At 37.6% G+C, this 27,902-nt stretch overlaps 2 protein-coding genes across 7 annotated transcripts; one reads left to right on the top strand and one right to left on the bottom strand.

Annotated features, from left to right (window-relative positions):
- Positions 1-194: 194 nt before the first annotated feature.
- Positions 195-27,836, top strand: LOC117782105 (probable serine/threonine-protein kinase yakA). Of its 6 annotated transcripts, XM_034619063.1 has the most exons (12): positions 7,431-7,628; positions 8,861-9,174; positions 13,661-14,376; positions 14,690-15,444; positions 16,781-17,254; positions 17,597-17,663; positions 17,962-18,118; positions 19,229-19,500; positions 19,895-19,945; positions 20,256-20,390; positions 21,023-26,258; positions 27,389-27,836. In XM_034619063.1, exons 2-11 carry the CDS (start codon positions 8,951-8,953, stop codon positions 25,783-25,785), a joined length of 7,614 nt encoding a protein of 2,537 aa, XP_034474954.1. In that variant the 5' UTR covers positions 7,431-7,628; positions 8,861-8,950; the 3' UTR covers positions 25,786-26,258; positions 27,389-27,836. The 6 variants fall into 6 exon arrangements, with proteins under 6 accessions (XP_034474951.1, XP_034474954.1, XP_034474949.1 ...); XM_034619060.1 differs by lacking the exons at positions 7,431-7,628; positions 8,861-9,174; positions 21,023-26,258 and adding exons at positions 195-404; positions 800-982 and having other exon boundaries at positions 17,914-18,118; positions 27,389-27,790; XM_034619058.1 differs by lacking the exon at positions 21,023-26,258 and having other exon boundaries at positions 14,693-15,444; positions 17,914-18,118; positions 27,389-27,790.
- Positions 5,076-6,041, bottom strand: LOC117782107. Its single transcript, XM_034619066.1, has 2 exons — positions 5,952-6,041; positions 5,076-5,893 (listed from the first exon to the last, which is right to left on the bottom strand). The coding sequence occupies exons 1-2, from the start codon at positions 5,952-5,954 to the stop codon at positions 5,228-5,230; spliced, it is 669 nt and encodes a 222-aa protein (XP_034474957.1). The 5' UTR covers positions 5,955-6,041; the 3' UTR covers positions 5,076-5,227.
- Positions 27,837-27,902: the final 66 nt, after the last annotated feature.

The raw sequence follows: 27,902 nt of genomic DNA, 5'->3' as shown, positions 1-27,902 counted from the left end.
CTTCTTTTAAATAAACTCAATATTCATAGAATTTTCCAAGCAGACGCACTTTACACACAATATACATACACACATACGTGTGCATAGCCAAAAATAGCCGAAAAAATATATAGAGGAAAATTAATTTCGAAATGTGAATTTGTGTTTTTTCGGCTTTTCGCCCAAGAAATTTTCGTGTGCGAATTCAGTGCGACTTGGGCTGCTAACTTGAACGCGTTGCAAACGAGAAAAACATCCGAAACAGAAATTTTCAACTAGAAACTAACATATAATATACATATATATATTTATATATATGCTTACGAATAGATATATATCTATTCATTTATCTATCTAGCTGTCTATATAACCGAGTGCGGTATATATAGATAGATCTATTCGCCGAGTCTGCAGCACTGGCAAAAGTGAGCAATGCGTCGTGCCGTGGTTTTATAAATAGAAAATTACAAAATTCCTTGCGCGAAAAATATTGTAAAAAAAGGATTTTCAATCTTTGACTTTAATGTAAACCCTCACAAACAAACTGGCCGTGTTTTCTTTTAGAGTCTCAAAATACGATCAATAACGAAAAGTGTTGTAATATCTATTTGCAGTGCATGTTTCCTTCTCTTTGTATGAATGTGTATCTACGTGTGCATGTGTGAGAGTGCGTGCGTGTGTGTGTGAGTGTGCGTGTGTGTGTGTGTCTGCGCTCGTGCTGCTTAAATTGTATGTTATATAAGAAGGCGTGATCTTTGTGCAAAAATACAAATCTTGATCTATAACAATTTTCAAACAAAAATCTTCTATGAATTTTCAGTGTTTTTGTGTGCATAGATTGCCAATAAATTCGTAGAAAATTGAGTGCAACAACAACTGCAACAACCTCAACAAGTAACAGCAACAACAACGACTACCCAACTACGAAAAATTGCAGTCTGCGCAAGTAAATAAAATTTACAAAACAAAAACACGCATCAAACTAAACAGCAATGAGTTCTGGGTAAGTTTTGTTTCAAATATACAAATTAAATAATATTAATAGTATATTTACAATAAAAATAAATTGTTTATTCGCAATTGTAGAGTTATTAATCATTTCTTAAAAATTATGTTGAATATATATTTATTTTAGTATCAGAAAAGCCTTTGAGACATAATCTGAACTAGAATCTTCAGTCCGAAAATATATTTCAAATAATATTATATGAAATCCCTCACGAAAATCACTCGATAATCATATTTATTTGTTAACATTTTGAAACTCCTATTACGAATAATATTTGTTTTCTCTATTGAACTAATAAGATCTAAGAAAATTCTATAATAAGCCTATGAATTTGTAATTTAAAAAATGGATTGAACTTCTGACCGGTCAATGAAAGTCTTAAATGATTACAATCTTGGTAGTTATTAATAATTTGTTGATTAGAATATGTGTTTGTCTAAAACAATTTAAAGTATTGAAATACTTTTTACTATTCTTAAATTAAACATTATATACTCTACGAGTATTAATTTTTGTTCGACTTAAGTTTGTTTTGTAATCTTTCCAACTGCTTGTTAGTGTTTCAGGTTAGTCTAGACAAAAGAAAAAACCTTTACGAGTCTGAACAGCTGCTATAATATTCTAACAAACCATAAAAGCCCCGCGCCCGGCAAATAAAATACAGAACAGGAACAAAAAATAAGGAAAAAACTGAAAAACTTGTGTTTTCGCTTGAAATAAATAAAACATATGTGAACGCATTTCTATATCTAGAAAAATACCCATTAATACTCAGATATATGTATATACGATCATATGTATATTTCGAAAGAGCCGCACAATTAAGGTTCATATAAAATTTGAAGGCCAAGAAACGCCCACATCAACATTCAGTTTTGAGGGGGCGGTGGTTTTGCTGGTTGGTGTCACCGCTCGTTTGGCAGCCCTCGGGGACTGCACGCGCTTTTGGGCAGGCGACATTTTCATCTTGTCTGCCCAGTTCTCAATTCACCCAACACACCCAAACGAATTAATTAATTATTTTTCGTATTTGTCAACATCACTTGCCTTCCCACTAACTGTTTTTATATAGGAGCAGTTAATTATCTTCTATCAATTAGAACATTTAGCACACGTGTTGGGAATTTAGCTGTCGTCGGCACCGGAAGTTCTGTTGTATCTGCTGCTACTTAAAAAAAGTCAGGAAAAAATAAAAACACTTTTGAAATAGCTAAGAATTTGGCATAAAAATGCATTTCATTTTTTAATTTTTTCGAAAGTCCATTTATTTTTTGCATTTCTCTGTTGACGTTGATGTGTCGCACATAAATTCTCAACGACCGTCAGAAAAATGTTTTGCGAAGACCGAAAATGCGAGCGTATATTAAGAAAATTGGGTCAAAATTATGTACTAGAAACACAGATAACAAAATGAAATCTTGTTTGAATATGCATCCGAAAAGTTTAAAGAATATGCATATTTATGTGCATTTTAGCAATACTAAACATACTAATTTAAATTAGCTTTTATTTAGCAAATATTTGAAATTATATTCTAGAAATAATAAAAAAGGTATCTCGAATAGTCGTTAAATTTTTAACCGACAAAACTATTTATTTTGCTTAAAGCTACAAGAATGGAAAAAAAGTTTTTTGAATGTTTATATTTATTTTAAAGATATTTGTTTCACAGACAGAAATAATTTATGTAGAAAAGTCCTCTTAATCTACAGGTCGCTTTATGTTTTCATAAAAAAAACAATTGAGCATTTATTTTTATAATTTGTTCAAAAATTATAATGATTTTATAAGTAAATTTTTATATCATTATATTTTAACATTAATTAATCAGACGCTTGTTAATAATACACGTGTTAGTTGGTAGAAAAATTGCGTTTTTACCTTTATCATGTCTATCCATGACTTTCATATGTGAACTTGTAAAAGTCGTTAAACGAAATGTGAATCAAAAAAAAAAACAAAGAGAAAAAAACATTAATCTTTCATGCAAACTTGAGTAAATATGAAATCTTACATATATTTACGAATTTGTACTTGATTTGTTTATCTTTTACGTTCGAAGGCGATGTTTTGATGCATTACTCGTACTATAGATTTCAGTTAACGACAATTATTTTGACACTTCTTTGCTGTTTTTATTTTTATTGTGAGTTACGTAAGTCAGGTGTGAATTTATTTACCTTACGCATTTTTGCATTCAAAATTTTAAGTGGAATTTTTTTAGTGTTGGGTTTGTTTGTGCTTAAGTTCAAGTGCCTGAGAAATGACCGTGAAAAATATAACCACAAATGGAATAAACGAATAAAGAGGATTAACCGCACTTTTGAAACGATGTGCATATAATATACAAAAAAAAAACACAATTGGGTTTAAATAAGAAAAATTGCACAGAATTATAACTCATTTAAAATTTAAATTTTATTTATGAAACATATTGCTAGGTTTAAAAGAAAGTGTCCGAATTATAAATCTATACACATTATTCAAGTTTCTAACAATTTGCTTGCGTCATTTTTTCTTTTGACCAAATCAATATTGCTGCAATTTTTCACAGTAAACACAAAACAATTTGTTTACTAGTCAAATTCCAAATTCAAATTAAAAAAAGACGCTGGCGGGTCCAATTGCCTGGTCGACCAAATGTCAGACGTTATCCGTACGGACCACATGTGGCCATGGCGGGGAAATTGATAAAATATAAAAAATTTATATATACTATAGTTGAAGAAGAAATATGAGCGCATTATATTGTGCAACAGGCGCGATGCTGCGAGTTGCAGTTGGTCTTGCAACTTCAACTTCAACTTGGACTTGGACTTGGGCACTGGGCGCTAACTTTACTTTCACTCCAAGTCGCATCGATGTTGACCCGGCAGCTTAATATAAATAATTATGATTCCAGACGGGCAACTGGGCAACCGGACAACTTACCAGGCTGTCTGTCTGATGTGCTCATGTCATGCAATCAACTCGCGGCAACTCGAGACACAAAAAATGACAAATGAAAAAACGGGTTGCAGTTGCATTCCCCAGGTTGCAGTCGTAGAAAGTGCAAATCTATATGATGAATCGACTCTGCAGTCAATTCAATACAAAAGCTTAATTTTTGATTTGTTAGCTAAAATTTGTTTATTTTGATTGTAAATTTTCCCTCGCAACCAGAATTTCAAGGTCGCACATGATTCACATAATACAAATTTAATTACAACAACCAAAAAACGAGCCGAGGATTAGCTTGAAATTTAACACATGCTCTCGGCGTGTCGTTATTTTAGATATATAATATATTTTTTTTTATAATTTAATAGCCAATTTTCCATTTCATTTTACTACAACGCCAGCAACGCATTCAGCAGAGTTTTTTTATTGCACAGTTTTTTCCTATTTCCATCTAGTTTTCACGTTGATAGCGCATAAATTATGTGTTTCGGTCGTGAATATTCGCAAATTTGAATAGTTTGTATTTTGGGAAAATATACACATATAATATATATGTTTTATATATTTGATTACAATATATTTGCGTAGTATTTATATTTTATTTATGACACTTTGCAGCAGACTGAATGGCGTTAACATAGAAATGTAAAAGTTTTATTAAAACATTATTACAAATACTTTAAACAGTTTCGTAATAGTTTGCTTAACTTTACGGTCTACATACATTTAATGCTCTGTAAGCCCTTTAATGCATCTTATTTATGGGAAACACTAAATGATGTCCACACTTTGTCTAGAACTTCATTATAAATTTAAGCAGGCAATCAAATCATTCACAACATTCCCCTACACCACATAATTAGGCCAAGAAAAATGTTAGAAAAAATACGATGAAAAAGTCTAAAGATTCTTTGAAAGAGAGAGAAAAGATTTAACACATAATTAAATGAATTTCCCACAATAAATGGAGAATTGAAGCGGCTGGCCAACTAAATAGGCAGCCCTTGTTGATTGATTATTGAGTCAGGCTGTCCAAATGCTTTATGGTATATATTGTATCTACTATATCTTGGTATCTAGCTGTTTGTCTGACCCACTTTTTTTTGGCGCGCCACAAAATTATTGAATGAATAATAAGTTGAAACCATTTTTCTGACAGTTGAGCAGCGTTTCATTCAATAACAATAGCAACAACAATAACAAGAAATTATTGACAGGCACTCAAATCTCAAGTGTGCGTCAATAGTTTTTGGTTATGGGCCAGCTGTCAGGTTATACATAGGAGGCACGCCACATGAGTCATTCGGAAGCCTGCCACATGGTCGCTTCCTCCAGAAATTCATCCTCTGTCTCAAATAAATTGGGCTCACCGTGCAACACCACTTTGAATTGTAGTTTGCATGTCTCACCAGTGGTGCAATGCTCCCAGATATCGGTTGCCGTATAGATCAGATAGTCCATGTTGCCGTGAAGCAGCTCCTCGCTGTCCTGCAACGGTGCGTCCAGAAAGTTGCGCAGACAACGGAGACCACGCACCTCGCGACCCTCCGGCCCATTCAGCAGACTGACATGGGCACTCACCTTCTTGGAGGCCACCGGACTGATCAAATAGAGCGCGTACATCTGCTCCAAATTGGACGCCGGCGGGCTGACATACAGCATTAGAATTAGGGGCAGATGATGCACCAATTGCAACTCTGGCCCAATAGGACGACTGCGATTCGCATCACTGCTGCCGGCATAGGCAATCACACCCACCACATGGTTGCAACCCGGTGTCAGTTTGGCCAAGTCCAAGTCATACACTGTATGCCACTCGGCGCCAATCTCCAGCATCGAGTCCTCGGGCCGATGACGCATCAGCAAATGCGCCAGCAGCTCCTGTGGCGTCAGCTGCGAGGAACAACCCTTTACAGGACACTTTGCGGGAATGCCATCAAATAGGTCGAGATGAGCAAAGGCATTCTGTAAAAGATCAAGCAATAATCAGTGTTACCTAATTAGAGAAAACACAATCACTTACCATAATTGAAAAAGCCTTTTGAATTTTATTATTAACTTTCTTCAATTTTATGACGTACAAAATTTTCAGTTGTTGACACAAAAGCTACGAGCTGAAATTTTAAATCACTTAAATCAAGACAATTGAATCAAAGGTTGCTTAAAATTGTCGTCAGTTTCATTTAATTAAATTAATCTAAAAAATAAAAAATTTTCAATTTTAATTTCAATTTCAATTTATATTTTTAAGCAGGGAATAACACCGAAACCAGTACCGGAGCCATTAACCGAAACTAACCGTTTAATTTTTAGTACCGGAACTGAAACCGTAAACGAATGAAAATTCTCTGTCAAGAACCGAATACCAAACCGTTTGTACCGGTACGGTTGTGGTAAAGTTACTAGGTCAAAGAATTGTCCAGCTTCCAACTGCCCTAACTTGATCAAAACTGAACAGATTTTCAAACGGAATGTCATTTTGATCATGATTTGGCCTCTAAATTCATTCTGTATTCAATTTTTGTTTATTTAGAAAATTTAATTTTTTTCGACCAAGATTCGATTTCGATGAAATTTTGAAAATTCAAAATTTTAAATCTCAAGTTATCACAACTATTGTAAAAAAAGTAAAAGTTAATATAATATAATTTAATTTTAATTTAATTGATATTTATATTATTTACTTGCTTTCAACTTAGTTTTCTATTTCTCTGACCTTGTTGATTTTGGGTGAAGAGCAAATTGATAATAATTTTGGCGTGCTCAGTCACAGATACATTTGTATCTCAAGGTACACATTTCCGCAACTTGTGCGCTGCCACAATTAGGGCGTTAAACTGTGAAAACATATTTGGTATTTGGCAAAAACACGCCCCGAAACTTCCACGAAATTGTAAGCCGAATGAGTGGCAGATAACGAAACGTGAAAAACAATAGCTGAGTGGGAGTAAGGAAGGTAGGAGGAGAGCAGTACGAGGAGAGTGGGTAAAAGAACACAGATAAACGTCGTTTTAATTATGAAAAGCTACAAAAGTAATAAGCAGACGACATGACTACCAAAACGAAAACAATTAGCCGCACGATAAGAGACGCAGATACAAGATGCCAGATACAAGATAAAAGATATTTGTATTTGTACACTCGTATTCGTTGTATGCCAAAAGTCGAAAGCGTTTGGCGTTTAGCTTTAAATTTGTCGCCGCGTTTGAAATGCCAGTCCAGCCGGGCCAACAACTTGCCAGGCAATTGACAGACATATAAATTGCTCCACAGTCTGGCAGTCAGGCAGGCAGGCAGGCCGTGTATCTTGTATCTTGTAGCTACACCCGCCACAGCCGCGTGCTAGCTGAACGTTTGTCATGCACTCGGTTTTCCTTTTGCGGCAGCAATAACAACGGCGACTACCACAAATGTATCTGCAACAAGTTGCTAACGTCGACGTCGACGCTGGCGTTTGGCGTTAACGTTGACTTCGAAGTCGCGAGTCGAACGAACTCGGCTTCAAAGCGCGTCGAGACTTTGCTGCGTGCAGTCGTACAGTGCGCTTCAGATATAGATACACACACGTAAACGATCGTATCTTCGAGATATTCACATTTACGTCGCACATGTGTTAAAACAATTGAATGGTTTCGGGTCGATTCGTATTGTGTGTTTGTGTGTGTTCTAAACTTTCAAGTGTTAATTATCTAACTCTGCTGTAAGCTCTTTCTAACTATTGTATCTCACGGATGTCCAATCAATGCAGTCGCAAATGTCGCAGTTTTAATTAGCTTATTTACTGAACTTACTTTAGCTCATGCCTAAAAATAAGAAACGTGCGTGAGCGTAGTCGTATCTTTTGGATACAAAACAGCAGCCAATCAAACCGGCATTTCTTATGATATTTACAATAAAGATGCTCATGATGATGATGCTGTTGTTGTTATGATTATGAGTCATCATTTTGGCAGGCGAGCAACTGCCCAAAGGTCTTTCGATCGCTTAGATCGCCCTCCTCTACAGCCAATCGGTCAATCGTCTGACTCAGTTGTCCAGTTTAGGTTTTATTTTATTTCAAATTTTATTGCGCCTGACTTCTGTGCCTTTGTTTGACAATATCAATAATTGCACGGGGATTGGGAATGGGAATGGAAATGGTTTGCACAATCCAACAATGTATTTTATTCCTTTGTGTGTAAAACCATAGAGCTTATCTTTATCGGTAAATAAACTGACAGACCTAACTCGATCATAAATATATTAAACTGTTAGAAATAAACAAGCAAAAGGGCAATTTCTTTATATTCTCTATGAATGTCGGGGATATATAGCCAAAAATAAAAGATGATGATTAAGTGAAAATCAATTGAGTTTTTATTTAAAATTATGAATTAAAATTTGTTTAAATGTAAATCAGATATTCAAATGGAGTTGAACTTATTTTGTTGGTTCATATTACAATATTATTAAAATTTCTACTTAACATTTTTAAATTTCTTGAATTAAAATAAAATATATAAAAAATTTATGTAAATAATTTTAACAAATATTTAAGTTAATAATTATAACAAATATCTTAAATAATAATGTTAAAAAACAATGATAGATGTTTTTATATGATAGAATTATTTAATTTAAAAAAAGTTCTCTATTTTATTTTCCGGCAACTAATTTATTATATTACAAGCTGCTTACTTTGATATGATTTATCTGGAATACATTAAATTATTTAAATCTTCAACTCTTTTGCGATATCTAAAATATAATATTGCAGTTCCTTCTATTTTATTAACACGATATTTATAAATATAAAGTATTTGATTGTGCACTCACCAGAAATAGTTACAAGTTGGGAAGTGGGGAGGTTTTTATAGGCACTGGATTGCCATCAGTATATCCGCAGCGAATGCCTGCATTGATTGACATTTCTTGTGTGATTCATTCTGACAGAGCCACTGTGAGCTATGCAAAGTGTCTGACTAAGTAAACATTCAAGTACGAGCTATAATATTTATAAATAAAAATCAAAATCAAAAGACAATGGCAACCTCGACGCTGACTGCAACAGCGACTCCGTCTGCAGCATCGGTGAAGAATCCGCAGCTGAAGCGCGTCGTCTACTCAAAATATCGGGAACTGTTGGGATCGTACAACGATAAGGCCAATGCGATCATTGAGACTCTGCCCGCTTATATGGTGCGAGAGGATCGTGGATTTCAGCTGGAGCTGCCGTTGCATGGCAATGATAAAAGCTGTGCAGATACGTAAGTGGTCACTGTGTAGTGGGTAGTTGAATGTGGGGTTTTTCTAAATAACACATTCTATATCTAAGCGAGTGCAGGTATCAAATCATTTTATGAAATGAAATGTGCGATAAGGATTTTGGTACGCAAAAAAAAAACTGAAACAATTTCTATGTAAATATTGAGTTGCTGACGTGAGATTAGCAACTGTGGAATGTGCCACTCATATGGGGCACCCTGTTGTGTTGCTTCTAGCTCTATTTATAGACAGACTCACACACAGATACGCACACACACACACACACACACACACACACACACACACACAAACACAAGCACACGAGCATGCGGACAATGACTATCATTATGTCATGTTGCATGTGGCAGCTTTCAAGTTGTGTCTGCTGCCTGCCCTTGATCTTGAATTATGTGCAGCCTGGCAACTTCTAGAGCTGAGTTAAGGCAACGAGTTTTTTCTTCTTTTTTTTTTGTTGCCTGCAACTTTGAAATATCTTATGTATGTACATTGTGTATTGCAGATTGTTGCACGCTCATTTGCATGAGTGCAAAAAATGAAAAGTGAAAATGTAAATTGTACAAATGTTTTTTGCAATAATTTCTTTATTATACCCATTGGTCATTTATTTATTTATTTGCATTGCTACATTTGTTTCTCTTCTGTTTTCACCGCACGCATGCCATCTGCTAATGGACCGTGCATAATGATATTTCAGTATTATTTTTGGCATATTTCTCATCCCATATCTGAACTGTCGCATCTGCCTTGAGAGATATATGCACTTCGATCTATATATAGATTACATTCATTATTATTTTTAGCTGCAAATGCAAATTGCAAATTGCGATTTGTAAACTGTGATTCATGCGCATTTGTTAAGTAAATTATGTCAAATGCTCAGGTTAATTAGTTGCTAGTTGCTTAAATGACTTTTCACTCTCTGAGTACTAAGTCTTCCTTCTGCCAAGTTGACACTTTAATTGCCGATGCTGTCAAGTTCAGCTGATGCTCTAGTTGCTTCCCCTTAGCAAGTGCAGAATTCAATTAGTATTTAAAACGGAGAGGGGATATGATCCCAACCACATTGACGTCACTAGACTTTGGCGCTGTCGTCTAGTTTTTGTTCCCAATATATGTATAAGTTTTTTGTATCGTTTGCTTCTCAATTCGTTTTCTTTATTTTTTTGAGAACTGACGTGAATTCTAGACACGTGTGAGTCAAAGATACTAAATGGGCTATGACGACAGCTCGTTAGAAGGACGAAAAAGCTATTAAACTTTTTAAGCATTAAAAGTGTTTTTCTATGCATTAAAAGCTAAACATCTTAATGGTTTGTTTATGTTTTTTCTATGAAAAACAATAAATATATAGTAATAAATTATTGATTTTTCATAAGAGCTACAATTTATTTTGGTCATTAATTAATGAATTTAATTTTTTTTTCGACATTTTGTTAATAAATAATGAAAAGCCATATTTTTATACATTATTATCTGCAAAGTGAATTTTAAGCTTAAATTGTAAAATTTGTCTCCGTTGAATTTCAAAAATGAATACTTATTGTCTACTTTTTAAAAAGTAATGGAATTTTCCTTAAAGTGAACTTATTAAGTTGTCACCTGACTCTGATCAGCGTAAGGGTGTTGAAGATTACTCAAACCAATATTTAAGTAAATTTTTCTTTACATTTCCGACAGAATTTCACAATATTGCCGGTTGTCGACTTTTCTACACTTAATTTGTTTAATTTTGTCGCGCTTCACGTTGACATTTTGCTAATTAAAAGCGAAGATGCTAAAGATATTTTTGTCCGTCTTGGTGTACTGTTAGCATAGGCCCATTATCATTATCAACTGGTCAACGGGTAATGTTAAAAGAAAGTGATGGGCAAGTATTTTTTTTTCTCTCTTGGCCTCTCTTTCACTCCTGTTCTGAAAAGTTGTCAGGCCTGTTAGTCTGTTGGCCTGTCGCCTGTCAGCTTCATTAGTTTTTATGTGTACTCAGATACAGATGCACATGCACAGATGTAGATACACAGATACAGATACACATAGAGAACATGAACGCATGAACGATGCGTGTATGATTCGCTTTTAACAACTTAGCCTAAGTGGGTCAGGCGAACAGGAACAGGTGATGCGATTGCTGTTCAAGTGATGTACAAGTGGTGCTAGTGGTGCTAGTGGTGCAGGTGGTGTACTCAACACTTTTCCAATGTGCTCATTGAGAAAACCGCAATGCGAAGGCAAACCACAGAGCGTATTGCAAAATTGCACCCACAATATACCAACACTGTGGGGCAATCCCACAATCCGCTTTACATGCAAATTGGAGCGAGTTCATCAATGTCAACTGTAAATCGAAATTACAAATCCAAAGTCGAGTCCGATTGTGACGTAATAGTTATAGCTGCAGTAGTTGACAAATGCGCCTCACTAATTGAGACTATTTGAAGCAAATACAGGTAGTCAAGTAATTGATTTGACAAAGAAGAAATGCACATATTTGTTTATATTTTTAAACATTTTAATACTCATAGTTTTCTTTTTGACGTGTTCTAAGAACCAACAAATCAAGAAAATTTATTTATTATAATATAATAAAACGTGTGAGTTTATTATTTGTCAAAAAAATTCCTCGACTAACTGTAAGCTTATAAATGGTATAGTATGGTTGGACATGTCACCTCTGATATGCCACCTAACCATAACTAATTGAATCAAAGTATGGTCAGCTATGCACAGCAACTGACAGACTTGAACTTGTCACGAATTTTATTTAATATTTGGCTTAAGCTTCAACTCTCCTTTATTTGTCAGGCTTATCCAAAATTGTAAGGTCGTTTAGTTAATTTTGCTTGTTTTTTATATGTCCCCTCCTCTTAATCCCTCTCTCTCTCTCTCTCTCTCTGTTCCTCTTTCTGTGTTTTTTGCTGACGTGCATTGACACTGGCGAGACATTTTTTTATGGCGCCTGCAAGTTGCACCTTCTGTTTATGGCAAGCTAGGAAATTCATTTCAACTTAACTGTTAACTGTTTTTTGTGCATTTAATTCGTTTGCTAATAGTTGTTACCCATTTAAGGAGGGTTCAGTTATGAGTGCAAGCATTATTATTAAAGCCTGACAAGCCTATAAAACTGCCACATTTGTTGCAAATCCAAATGCGCATTTCCTACTTATTCGCTTACATTTTCCAAGTGTTCAATAAATATAATTCAAATGTGTTAATATACATATATTTTATATGCACAAATACTAAATAATTCTTAAGTCTAGAAATTATTAAAGAGATACGAAAGAGTTGTAGAATAATTATTACAATTAATAGTTAAATAGTATTATGTATTAATATGTATAGAAATATCTATGAAATAAATACGAACGTATATGAGAACCCTTTAACTAGTATCTAGAGTCTACAAATATAGTAAAAAGTAGCTGCTAATATTAGAGCTGCATTATGATTATTTAAATTTGTAATAAATAAGGTGATAATATATAGAATATTTAAAAAGGTTGTTCAAATCAACTATTCAATATTTAAATTCATACTCTTTAATCTTTTATATATCATATGAATTCAGAAAAGTCTTTCAAATTTGTTCACCTATTGAAAAGATTTTGCACTTTAATTATAGAATTTTATACTAAGTGAAAAATAAATGGTTTAATTAATAATGTGTTAAATAAATGTCAAAATTAATAAATACACACAAATTTGTGTGTATTAACATTTTAATTTTATTCTAAGCATAAGATTTTATTATTTTTTTATAATTCATATTTATTTTTAGTTTTATTTAATTTTAAAAATATTTCTGAGTGAATATCTTTAATTTCTGTTAAATAGAAAAGTTGTTTCTTGTCTTAGGTTTTTTTTTCTTTTTATAGTAATTAATTGAAAATGATTGACCTCCAACGTAGCTATTAAATGTTTTTCCAATCATGTTAACGATAATTATTATTCTTTTGCTTGTTTTCTGACGTTCCGAAATTTGATGGAACCTCTCACTTTCAACAACTGCTGGCCGTTATGGCCCTAGGCAATGCACTTCAACTAATAAGTGGGTATGAATGGCAATGCCAGCATCTTCAGTTCACTTTCCCTCATTCAACAACAAAGCGAAGAAGAGGGCTAAAAATATATATTAACCAAGTAAAAAATTGGCTCATTGAACTGTCGATGAGCGAGTCATTAGTCAAGCAGCACAAAAAGAATAATATATAAATATATAGTAGTATAAATAGATACATATATGTGTTGCTGAGTGATCGAGCAAATGAGGCCTCTTGGCATGGAGCGACAAACTTAAACAGTTAACAACAATAGATTTGGCTAAAATTATGATAAATAGCAGAAAAAATACAACGAAGAGGCGTTTTATGCAAATAAGAATCACAAAAAATGATGACCAAATAAAAAAGAGTGACAATTTATGCTAATGACAACTTTTTCTCTCTCTCTCTCTCTTTATCTGTATGTCAGGTATGGACAACGCGGTGGAGGCGCCGTTGGAGGCGGTGGTTATGAGGCGCCCGCCTGTGTGCAGAATGCGATGATGACAAAAGACAAGAAACCATTCACTTATACGCCCGGCGGCATCGATCTCTCCCAGATACGCTCGGAGCGCATGGCCAAGAGATTGGCAAGAAATGCACAAGCTGAGGGCGCTGGCACTGGAGCTGCCCAACAGAACAGACCAGCAACATCACCACAGTCACCGGGATCGGGAACGGGATCGGGGGGCAATGTGTCCAGTTCAATGGGTGCGGCGGCAATGGGAATGCCATTCCAGGTATTGCCACCGCCACCACCGCCGCCGCAGCCGCAATCGCAATCGCAGACAGCACAGTCGGGTAAGAATGGCAATCATGTTGCACCCCCACCGCCACCCCCACAACAAAGCACCTTAGCACCACCAACGGGTCGAGGCAGTGCACCCGGTTCGCCGGCAGCAGCGCGCAAGTCGCCGACACCACAACGTTTTGAGCCACCACCGCTGGGATTCCGGCCGGAGATTAAAATACCAACAAATCCGATGGCGGCATTGCGCAAGGTGCCGCCGCCCGTTGAGAAGAATACGTTCTGGAAGGATGAGTACTGCAAGGAGCGTTCCAAGAGTCCGTTGCCAGAGCCAGCACAAAATGGCAATGGACAGTACCACAACAACAACAACAACAACAGCCAAGATGCCGTTGATGGTGAGCAGAGAAAGAGAGAGGGAGATGTCATCATATCGCTGGCTTTTGGTTATGGTTTTCTTTTTTGGGTTCTCTAATTCCAATTCAATTGGCGGGCTAAAGTTCTCCTGGTACAGTTCTTGGCCCGCAGCTCGCCTCATCTCGATCGCCGGCTAATTACTAAGCGGTTTCTGGTGCTTTAAAACGACTAATCCAACAACATCAAGCGGCATTATCTATTGGCATTATTTCCCCAACTAACGGCACTAAAAATAGTTATTAATTTCCATTCAACAATTTATTTTTATTAACGCATAATAAATACTCTTTTTAGCAGCTTTTAAGTCAGCTAACGGTGGCTACAACAACTACAGCAATGGCAACAGCAACAACAGCAACAGCTACAGTCCATACTCACCCACACAACAGCAACAACAAGCACAGCAGCAACCACAATCGCCCTCACCCAAAACACCGCCTTTGCAACAGCAGCAACAACAATTGCAGCCGACAACACCTGCAACACCACCGCAGCAACCACGTCAGGAGTTCCGTAGTGTGGCCATGCCACAGTCGCCAGCTGTAAATGTTTATACGCGACAAACCGACAGTCCACGCTCGCCCTTCGAGCTGCAACAGCAACAACAGCAGCTGCAGCAGCTGCAGCAACAGCAACGTGCCACGGAAAGTCCTTTCCGCTTTGCACAGCAGCAACAACAGCAACAACAACAGCAGCAACAGCGTCCTCCGACAGCCATTTCTCCATTGGTTTTGCAGCAACAACAACCACAGCAACAGCAGCCACGTCCGCCCACAGCAATCTCTCCGTTGGCACTGCAGCAACAGCAACCACAGCAACAGCAACAGGCAGCAACAACTGTGCCTTGGCGTACGCAACGCGCTCCACAGCAACAGCAACAACAACAACAGCAGCCAACGCATCCACAGCCCATTTTCAATAATGTGCAACAGCAACAACAGCAGCTGCAACAACAGCAACGATCTCGCGAAATTTTCAGCCCAGCAAAAACAGAGCCACAACAACAAAGCTATGGCAATCAGCAATCGCAATATCAAGGAGTTAAGCCGGTGAGTAGACCGGAAATATGATTAACCCCAGCTACATTTCGATAGAGTTAGATTCGATTAAAATATTTGAGGTTAACTTGAATCACGAAAAACTCGTGCTTTGGCTTATATTAGAAATTATTTTAAAAAACAATTTGATAAAGCTTTGAGCATATTTTAATAAAGTGAATATTTTATTAAATTACGCGAGAGTTATTACTAAAGTCCATTTTTTCAATGTCAAAACAGTAGTTAAATAACTGAATGATATATGTTTAATAATAGCGCACACATTTTTGGTTAGTTTTCCTGTATATTTTTTATTCATAGAATTTGGAAGAAATGTGCTTTTAAAATGATATTTATATCACACATCAAAAAGAAATCGAAGATCACACCTTAAAATCTTTATGAACATTAAAAAGTTACTTAAGAAGCTCCTCGTCAATGAAATATATTTAAAATATATACTTCCAATGAGTCCAATGCAAATGAATAGAGTCACCAAATTTCAACTTTGAATTTCCCATGACAAATTTAGACGATGAGTCTCTTACTCGCAAATTACGTTGCACAAATCACATTGTGGCAACTCCAAGGCGTATGAGTAATATTTGAATAGTTTGATTTGATTTACAACTGCAAGTGCTAATCATGCACATAACATAGGGAAAACAAAATTTTGAACGTTTTCTACATATCAAATCTGCAAATCTATTATTCACAACATTCGCGGAAGCATTCCTTTTTATTTTTAAACAATTTTCAGTGAGCTGCAGCCCAAGATTCGCACATCAAATTGAACATTGAACGCATTCCGCGTGTGCAGCCGCTAAAATTAGAGATTGGCAAAGGCCAAACACGAATTTTGAACTTGAGGCAATTGCACAGAAGGATTTTCACACTTAAAGTGACTTGAAAAAGCAAATGAATATGCATATTATAATGAAAGCTTCTGTATCTTATCATGGGTGCTTAAAATTTAATAGCAGTTGACTAACAAACATAAGGAGTAACAGTTAACAGTTAGCGTTCTCGACAATTACAAAGCAATTATAAATATTCATTCAATTTTAATTAATATTCTAGAGATAATTACGCAATTTGAAAAAAATAAATTATTTTAATTAAAATTATTAAATTTTTTTTTTATTGTTATATTTGTTTTACTTATTAAATCTAAGAGATTTGGGGGGTGCTTGGAGTAATAGTAATGGAACCAATTTATTTAATTGTTTTATTTTAATAAATATTGAATAAAAGTGAAGAAAAAATTGTTTTAAATTTGTTATTTAGCATATTGAATAAAAGTGTTGTATTATTATTATTTATCATTCCCTTTTCATCTACTCTTTAGACCAACGTTGGCTCACTTTATATCGCTCCTTTGGCGCAGCCCACGGAGCCACAAGCCCAACGTCTATTACTTCAGCAGCAACACTCTGGAGCACGTGATTCGCCCATGCGTCAAATGCCACAGCAGCAACAGCAACAACATCCAGAGCAACAACAACCGCAGCAGGTGGGTGGACAGCCACTGCGTTGGCTCAGCTCACAACCGGCTACCAAGGAGCAGGCGCCCTGGGCACGTCCCGAGGAGAATGGCAATGTGGTGCCCTCGACCTTGCGGCAGGCAACGATATCACAGCCCACAACAGGCTACAACAACTATCAGCCACAATCTGTGGCACCGGGTAATGGTTATGCCACAAGCTCGTCTCCTGGTCCAACGCCACAGCAAAACTTTGGCTCAAATGCCCAGCAGAGTGGACTACGCCTGCAGATCAACACGAATGCCAGCAGCAACAATGGAAACCAAACTGGACCTAGGGTAAAGACAGAGAATAAAACATTCCTCCAAATATACATTTTTTTATGTGCACCTTAGAATGGTGTTAGACATAATTCGGTCTTCATTCTTGCCCCAATGTGAATTATAAACTTATCTGATTTGATTTCAAAAAACGTTTTAGATATTTATACGTAGAGTTGGTACCATTTTGTAAAGTACTCAGCATTCTTTGTTAGTTTTACTTTTTACGATTACAATCCCGAATATTTATAACTTTACTAAAATTATTGTAAGATAATTACATATAAAAACATAATCACAGAAAACTAATTTGAATATTTTTGAATTATTTATTGAAACTATCCCTCATTTAATTTTCAGGAGCGTATCATACCCATAACACTGGAGCAGACGCCTACCTATGCCGCAGCACAGCCCAATTTCGGTGGTAAGTTTTGACTTTCTGTATTTTCTTAAATGTGTTTCTATGTGGCGCTTTCCTAAACCTAAAAACCCTAAATGTTTGTCACTAAAACCCCAGACCCTTATGTAGTTTTCTTTCCCCGTTTGCGAACCCATATGCACTCTCCAACCACATCCACATGATCCCAAAGATTGTTTCCCGAATGTTCCAATACTGTAACTTTCCATCTCGATATCAATATGTGTCTATGTATACTCTTTCTTTCCTACGAAAGCGCCTGCTGGCCACATAATACGCTCAGCTAATCAATTTGTCGATCAAGGTTACAACAACTATTCAGCCGCTGCTCAGATGCAACAACAGCAACAATTTGTGTCCAACAACAACAACAACAACATTAATTCAACTCGCATTATACCCATTTCAATTGAAAGCGGACGTGGCGGACCCGTTTCCCAATCTCCAGTCGTCCTGCAAAAGTAAGTACAGTTCGATAATGGCAAACAAAAACTATATTACACTTTTTTTTTGTGCTTTACCAACACTAAAGTGAACTAGTTATGCACCACTACCCAGCACTAATGCGTATTAATTTTGTGCTTCTTTATAAACCAAAAAAAAACCTAACGACTTACCAACTTTTTAGTGGCAATTACAATTTGTATGTGCATCAATGTCCGCTCGAGGCGGAGATACGCTACAGAAAGAATCGACTCAGGTAGTACTCTCACTTAGTCGCCGTCGCAGCCCAATAACAATTTTAAATACTATACTTTTCAGTGTTGTAAAATGTTACTTGTGGAAGTTGGCATTTGAAGAAGTTCGCATTATCATGTTCCTATGAAAAACATCTTTGTGTTATATATCATATATTTAAATTTAATGGCATCGTTATATAGTAGATCGATGTTAATAATAGTAAAGTAAGAAAACAATTTTAAGCATTCAATATAAAATTAAAAAAAAATACAATTAATTGTTCTATTTAATTTGTTAAATTTTTTCCATTTAATTTAATTATTTTACAATTTCATTTTAAAAAATTTAATAAAAAGATCCTAAATCTGTTGCGTAAACTGTGGAAATTAAAAAAAAAAACTTAAAAAATAATAAGATCCACTCACGGAAGATCTCTGATCCGATGGCAAGGAACCCAGTCAACTATAATTGTTGGCCATGATAACGATATAAAATTTGACCACATTTTGTCAATTTTGCAGGAACATGATAAATTTGCGAATATTATTTGAATGCCAACTTTTTCTGCAATTGACTTTAATTTTTATTTTAAATGTTGTGCGTGTAATTTCTTTGCATAATTTAATTATTTTGTAATTTGCAAGGCATTTACTTGTCATAAGCTCATCAATATTCAACACATGGGCGTTCATTTTCTAAAAACTCTTAAAAAAATGGTCAAAAATTTAATATTTCGGTATCGAATAAAAAGCCTACCATTCATAAATACTAGTTAACCCCACGTTTCGTTCACAAAAATAAACAAATTTTGTAATTTGGTATTTCAGACATTATATCGAGTGCATGCTAACCAAAAACATAACCTAACATACGCCTATATCTACTTGCAGCGATCCACGCTCACCGCCCATACAATCGAAATCGTTTAGAATATTGCAAAAGATAACCGACACTGTGGACGATGGCAGCAGCGATGCCCGGCAAGAGTTGCCCCATCAACAAATCCATTTGGATGTGGAGACGCCGCAGTTGCAGCGTCCACAATTCGCTCGTCAAATGAGCGCTCAGCAGGCGCGGAATAGTCCGACCATTGAGCAAATGAGGCGATTGCAAATCGCACAGGATCAACAGTCGGGTACGCCTACAGCTTGGTCCCCGCAAGGTGAGCTCTCAACGGTTCCCCCTCTCCCCTGCCATTCTTCTCCATTCTCCTCTCTCAATATCTAGCAAACTGGAATGGTAAGGTTTCAATTAGTCGGAGAGTGTCTTAAGGTTTCAATTCGGTTCCCATTGTATTCATTTTCTTTGGTTTTGGGCTCGGTCTCTAGTTTAATTCCTGGCTGGGTTTATCTCTGAACTTTACTAATCCAACGCTTCAAGCCACAACAAAACTTTTGAAATATTAGAACTAATATATGCTTATTGTAAATGTCCAACCATAAATAAGGTAACGCCTAAGTATTTTCATTAAAATTTGCCAGCACTACTAAGCAACATCGTTTTTGACCTCTGGAATATATTGCTAATCAGCTCTATAAAATCACATCTACTTGCAGGTAATGGCGTATCTCAGCAGAACCGCTTTACACCACAACGTTCTTTATATGGTAAGTCTGGGAAGGTGTATCGCTGTCGAAAGTTATCTACAATAATTCGTTTTCTAATCTTAATTTTATAAAAAAAAATGAAATGAATTATAATTTCATATGTAGATATTAGAAAGTTATTAGAAAGGTGTAACACCATGTTAAACATGACGTTAACTTTATCATGAGCATTAAAAACATTGCGTGATATTCGATTTTTAGCTATATTAAAGATCAGATAACGAAACCGCGTTCAACTACCTGTTAAATATAATTGTAACTTTAACATGAACTTGAAAACAAATGTGATATCAATTAAAATTTTCCTCAGATACACCCCAACAGCAACAACCGTACGTACCAGCTAGTGAACAACAGGCACCGGAACCGAAGAAATACACCGGTAGCGCTATACCAAGTCGATCATTCAAGATCTTACAGGCAATGACAACACCAGAAAATGCCGGTAAGTGAAGTTACTATACATTATCGAATTCGAATTGCAAGAAATTTGATAGAGATTCCGTATGACTTTCCCTAATAAAAAGCAACAACTTGGTTAGTCCAAAAGGGTTGACAGTCTTGTAAATATGCCATAAGACATCACTAACAAAGACATTCACACACACCTGCACACACGCACACACACACACACTGAAAGACAGTTATATACTCATATTTAAACTGCATCATGATGTTCCTAATTGTTTTATCTATCGAGAGATTTCACCTTTCTTGAGATTCACAAACTTATATCCTTGAAATCGTTTGAGCTTGGATAAAATTGAATAAAAACAATAATCAAATAAAAAGCACTAGCATATTTGGGATCATACTCAAACTCTACGAAGCATGTTGCATTCCACAATGGAGCCGAGCTGAAAGTTTCACAATCACAATCCCTCACAATGCACACTTGAAATTTTTTTGTACATATATATAGCTTTTGCTTGATCGTTTAATGCAACTCATATATCATAAAATTCAGAGTCGAATTTGTTGGTGTCTTGAACATAATATGCACTCTCACCGTGTCTATTTCTTTTCTTCTTTCTTTTTATTTATTTTTGATAACCGTGCACCAAAAACCGACCTCAGAACATAAAATTCACACCGAGCTGGACTCGGATTTGGAAAATAATGAATTGAACGAAAACAAAATTAATAATAATAATAATAATAACAATAATCACAATAAAAATAATAATAATAATAATAATCACAGTTATAATAATAATAATCGTAATGAGAATAATGGGCATAACAGTAATTGTAACCATAATCGTGAGATTAACAGTAAAATCAATAAACGTCATAGTTACACATCAGCCACACCCACACCACCGCCCACCACAAACACATACTCATCCAACTCATCCATTAGTTCAGATAGTTCTGCCCCAATTCAGACCCAACCAGAGCGTTCGCAATCGGTGCCCCCTCATTATCCCTACGCCTATGGCTATCCCTATCCCTGGTATATGCCACCGCCACCGCACCCACCAGCTGCCAACCCTGGGCAAACGGCAAATGGGGAACCGCCACAAATGTTAAATTGGCCCTACCCTTATCCCTATCCACCGCCAATGCCTGCAACGGTTGATGGCAAGCAGGGGGATGTCTATCCACCGTATCCCTATTATTACCCCTACTATTTACCCCCTCCACCAGCCTATGGACAGTCAGGTGCTCCCACCGATGTACAGAATTATCCAGCACAGTTTATGCCTGCTTATGGCGCCTACCCGTATCCGGTTGCGCCTAGTTTTAGTCAGAGTTCGACGGAGAGTCGGGCGAGCAGCGTCTTGCCCGATATCATCATCACTCCCAGCACCGATGATATGCCCTCGCAGGTGATCATGCAGCACCACATCAAGGTGGAGCCCCGAGAGCCACCGAAGCGTGCGCATTCGGTGGAGATCGAGGAGCTCGTCAGTCGTCCAAAGAATCGCAACATATGCAGCAACCAGGAACAAGTTATCGACCTGCTCAGTCAGCGACTGGCGAACATTAACAAGATCGCTGGAGGCAATACCCAGGCTAATCTATCCAAGCAACTGCAGAAGAATTATGCTGGCGAGCTGTCCAAGGAGCTGGTAGCTCGATCTCCGAGTGAGAATGCCTCGCCGGTTCAAATCGGCGCTGTGGAGAATGACAACGATAGCGACAGCGAAGATAGCAGCGATGAGGATGTGGAAGAGGAGGATGAGGATACACCCAAGCATGGAGGTCCGACTCCGTTGCAGGCCATCAAGTCGGTGACCAATGTACAGGTCTATAAGGGATTAAATAAGATGCCAGCAGAGCAGCTGAATTCCGAGAGCGAGGATGACGACGAGGATGTCACAACGGCTGATGAAATGTACGATGAGGAGGATCAGGAGTGTCTCATCGAAGAGATCGAGGATGAGTACGTTGTGGAGGAGGATCTGAGTGTCATCTACGAGGAGGAGAGCGAGCTGGAAAGGAGCAGCGACTACGCCAAGACAGTCATCAAACGCAATGGTTCCAGTGTCAGCGATGCTACAATCGCAGAACGTCAGGTCGATGAGGATGATGACTTGGACAAGCAGATAGAGGAGAATGATAATGATGATAATAACGATGATGATGAGGAGTCCAATTCGGTGACAGTTCGTCTGCCATTGCGTTTCTCCTTCAGTCGCAGCTCGAATGATGAGAACATTGCCACCGTCCAAGTGGGCAGCACCACACAGATCGAGGAGAGACGTCCGAGCTTAAGCCTGGACAGCAAACGCAACTCCTTCAGCGTGGCCAAGGTGGAGAGTGAAGATGAGGACGATAACGACAACGACTGTGAAGTCAGCGTGACCATCAGTTTGTCCAACTCCTCACGCTCCAATTCTGTGGAGAGGACTTCCCTTCCACCCGTAGAAAAGGTAGTTCCAACTCTTCGCAGATCAAGCAAAGAGGATGTCTCCACTTCCTTTTCGCTGGGCATGCGTAACAAATTCTCAACGGAGTTACTAGCTGGCGAGGTGACCAACAACATTCCCAAATTGGAGTCACCCAAGGAGGAGGTGGAGGAAACTTCAGCTGCGCCCAAAGAGGAATTCGATTTCTTTGCCACGCTGATGGCCACCAAAATGCAGGCACAGAAAATGATGGAGCAGTCCAAGAATTTCTGGAAAACACCTAAAGCAAAGCCAGAAGCACAGCCAAAAGAAGACAATCTACAAATGAGAGCTAAGGAAAAGGATGTAGAGAATAAGCCTAGGCCAAAATCCGGGGATCTGTCCAAGACTCAGGCCTCTTTGGAAGCGGCTAAGAATAGTTTTTGGTCCATTTTTGCAACTGCAGCCAAGGAACCCGAGACAATTGTGGAACCGGAGCAACCAGCACAAGAAATGGATTTCTGGGCAAACATAGACAAAAGCAATGATTCTCAGTGGACCAAGAAGAAGAAGACCGTTACCTACACACCACTGAAAAAGGAAACTGTCACCACAGTGGAGCATTGGACTACCACACTCAAGGCGAGAGTTGAATTCCTGCCACAATCTCAAAGCGCCGAGTTGCATTTTGTGGTTGAGGAAAAATCCAAGGCAATGGAAGCTTCCAACGAAATGGAGGAGGATTTTTGGGCAACCGTGGAGCAGACAAAATCAGAAAATAACACAACTGAAAAGGAATCGAAAGTGAGAGATAATTACTGGAACCACGAATCGCAAGCTGAGCAACAAGTTAAGTCGGAGGATTTTTGGGCAGATCAGGCAGCTGATGCTCCCAATGAAACCACAATTGATAATGCCATACAACAAATTGTTGAGGAAGAGGAAATCGATTTCTGGGCGGACATTAAATCCACAGATAACGAACCCCAAAATTTTGAATTCGATCCCACAAAATATCCTGAAGAACCAAGAGAAGTGGACACCGATGAGGAAATTGATTTCTGGGCGGAAATTGAAGCGAATCGTAAGCCTGATGATGATGATGTCACCTTCCATAAATCAGCCACTTTCTGGGCCCGCAAGGAGCGCCAGCATTCTGTCGAAGAGACGCCCTATAAGCCCGTGGAGACGAAAGCCTTCCGGGCCAAGCTGCCCGATGAGCCAGCGGTGGCAATTGATGTGTGGGCCACTTTGGAGGCAGCACGTGGTGAGGAGCCCGAGATTGTGGATCCAGTTAAGGAAGAGGAACAAAAGCTTGCCGTGCAATATGAAGAATTGGAGCATGAGAGCCTGGAAGAGTTGCCAAAGGAGCAGCCAAGAAAACAGTCGTTGGTTCAGCCAGTAGAGCAAGCTTCCGAGACAAATCTTCACCTGGTAGATACCATGTCGTTGGCCTCCATGCATGAACCTGCCACAGTGCACACCTGGACGCCTTACACAGCTGCCAATGAGGAGCCGGAGAACAATGAAGAGCCTGATTTCTGGGCAGACATTGAAGAGGAGCGTTTCAAGAATGAGCAAGTGGAGGAGGCCGAGCAGAAGCGTCAGAATTACCGCCAGGCGATGGCCTTCTTTAATACCTCAATTGACGAGCACAAGGTGCAGCAAAAGACGCAATCCAATCGCAGCAGTGTTATCCAAGAGACAGAGGAGCCTTTTGATATCGACCTAGGACCTCCAGGAGAATATGAAATTATTGGTGAGAATGACGGCATTGTGGAACAAAGTGTTGAGCAGGAGGAAGAGGAGGAAGAGGAGGAAGAGGAGGAAGAGGAGGAGGAACGGGGAGCACCAACGCCAACGAACACTGTGCCCGAAGTTTACGTGGAGCCTGAGCCGGAAAATCAAAGGAAACTGCTACCCAATGGTCTGCCTGATCTTGGCGTGGATAAGTTCGATGAGGCACCCAAAATCTCCGTACGTGATCGCATTAATGTCTTTGAAACAAGTCCACCAAGCACTGGCACAACTACGCCTAATAAGGCTATGAATATTCACTCCTTATCCGTAGACAGCGGACGTGGCAAGGGACAACTTTCCCGGAATAGCAGCACACAGAGATCCGAGTCGGAAATCGAGGAGGATGACTCCGGCGTGACGGACATGAATCGACAGCTGTCTGAGACGGACACAGAATCGGAGAGTTTCCCGGAGCTACGCAAGATGACGAGCTATCAACGTGCCGCCACACATTCCAGACTCTTCAAATTGCTGCAGGACGAGAACGATTTGCCCGAGGGAGCACAAGCTGGCCAGCAGGATGAGTTCCAATTGAAGCCCAGCAGACGCAAGATTGTCCACAATGTGTCCATCACACGTCGCCAGAATCCCAATGCTGTCAATGAGGCGGAAACGATGACAGAGCGACGGGAACGTCTCTCTCTGCCGCTGCGCAAGAATACATCGATCGATGCTGATAATCCCTCCACTCCAAACAGTCCTGCCTCACCCATAGTTGGGCAATCGCCGAGCAAACAGCGTGTGGTCAGCGATAAGTTGGTCAACGAGCTGGTTCAGAGTCTGCTCCTCAAGAGCGACAGCACACATCTGCGCAAGCTGCCAATGGAACGCCTCCAGGCGGCGGCCAAGCGTGCTCTCGTCGAGGAAATGGATTCCGTGGAGAATAGCTCGCTGGACAGCACGCCAGCGATAACGCCCAAGCAGGATAAGGAGTATTCCGATTACTACAGCAGTTGGACCGACGCCAGTGGCGGGGAGGAGATTGTGCCCTCAAAGGCTTTCCGAGCTCTACAGGATCCACGACGCAGCCCCTGGACAGTGCGTTGTCCCCGTGTGCTCAGCTCCAAGACAATCAATCGGGATTTGGCACGCGTCACAGAATCCCCAGAGATCCTAAACAGTCGAGGCAGCAAAAGTCCCGAATGCTTTAGACAACAGTCGAGGGAACGTTCCATAAACAATTGGTCGAAGATCAACAGGGCTTAAAGGGATGATAGCTCTTAGGGGCGGGGATTATATATACATACTCGTAGAAATTAGTACACTTGCATTTGGGTCGTGACCACAGCAACAAACACTGCCCTTGGTGGTAACAGGGAGCCAGTTATTGCATTTCTCATTTCACATCACATTGTACACTATATGACAACACTCAGATTAATAATTAACTAAATATCTAAAAAATAATGTAAATAAAACAGAAATCAAAACAAAACCAAAGAAAAACCAACTGAAAACCAAAGAAAAATCGTTCATTCGTTCGTTCGTACGTTCCGTTTGTTATCTCAGCAGTCACATTTCAAAATTCAACATACATACTTACTTATATATATTTAAATCGAAACCAAATAATACCTACCAAAAACAACAAAATAACTAAGGAAATTCTATCAAATCGCCACAATAATAAACAATTTCATCAAGTCAATGATTTTGTAGAACTCGTTCAAAATCCTAAGGTACCTAAATTAAATTAAAATTTATATCAAAACAAATTTGAACTAATTTTTTTCTATTACTACTTAAAATTTGTCCTCTATCTATTTTCTATGTATTTCTATTATATTTTTTTTGCCGCTATTTGATTTAATATAATTAGTTATGTGTGCCGTACTTCTCTTAATTTTTTATTTATTGCGACAAATATTTGCGATAGTCACGTTTTGTACTCCAATAACTTAATTACTCCCTCTTTAACCAGGTTTGTATCTAATTAATGTTCAACAATTAACACAATCAAAAAAAATATCCTGTAGTGAACTCATTAATCCCCTTTTGTAGTATGGTTCAAACTTGGCTTTATTAAAAAAATTTGAAAACGAAAAGAGTGAAAATGTAATATCGCAAATATTTTTGTTTATCAATTTCTCCCAATGCTTTCTCTATTGGTATAAATAATTTAATGATTTTTGGAGAGATAACTCCACCTTGAAAAACAAAATGCTGAACAACGAATGAAGATTTTTTGCTGCATCAATAAAGCGAATAAAAATAAAAATGCTGATAAAAGAAAATATGATTATCAAAAGAAATTTGTACAATATAAAATAAAAGTCGTTCGTAACATTTAACCATTCATGAGTTACAAATTTATACATAATTGAATGTTTCTATTCTTATACTTTGATTAACTTGCTGTTTTTTCACACACAATTAAAAACATATATTCTTAACCAAAAATTAATCGTTTATTTTAATGATTCTGACTATGATTATGGTGAATATGAATGGCTTTTTCCCTACGAATTGAATACAATTGACAACATTTTTGCATCTTAAAGTAAATTAAACAATAAATTTCAACAAAAAAAAGGTGAAGTTTTCTCTCGAATTTCTTTTTGGCTGTCTTGCTATTTTTTTTTTTTTTTTTTTGCTGCTTAATTCGTCGTTTATTTATTTTGTCTTTGTTTTGTTTGTATATACTACTCTATACATGTTTCTTCTTCGGTTTTGAATATCTTTTACGACTAAAAACTAAACAAAAATCGAAGACAAACAACTTTCCACAAACTTATTGTTAGCTTTATCTGTGTATTTTGACTTGGTAATTGAATTTACTTTAAATGTGTTTTTATTTGGTTTATTACAGGACCTGGACAATCGGATCTATAATTATTTCTCAACACCATAGAAATCAATTATAGCTAACAAACTACTGCAAAACGTGTACGTGTCTTTAGTTTAAGTTCCAGCCAACTTAGGATCACCACAATCAAATAGTTTGGTAACGGGCCCTACAATAAAAGTTTTTAGCGAAATTTTCTTGAAACTAACTTTAGCATTGTAGCCGATGAAAAAGATATAATAATGATGTATTTTCTTTAATTGTTAAACGCGATTTGATAGCAGCACTAAACCTTCTAACACAATTTACGAAAGCCAATAGCGAAAGCGAATCATTACTAATCCTAAAATCTAAGCTGTAAAAAATAATGGTTACACGAGACAGTTAAAAACAATGAGGTAACAACGAAACGAAAACAACAAAACGGAATGACAACTTAATCGACAAATCATACAGATATGTATCCGGATAATACGAAAACAAAGCGCACATTACAACGATTAATAATATTAATAAATAAAACATTTAAATTGTTATA

This window comes from Drosophila innubila, assembly GCF_004354385.1.
Source record: "Drosophila innubila isolate TH190305 chromosome 2L unlocalized genomic scaffold, UK_Dinn_1.0 4_B_2L, whole genome shotgun sequence".
In the NCBI taxonomy this organism is placed as follows: Eukaryota; Metazoa; Arthropoda; class Insecta; order Diptera; family Drosophilidae; genus Drosophila; species Drosophila innubila.
The sequence above is the reverse complement of the archived record's forward strand: the minus strand, read 5'-3'. Positions and strand labels throughout refer to the sequence as shown.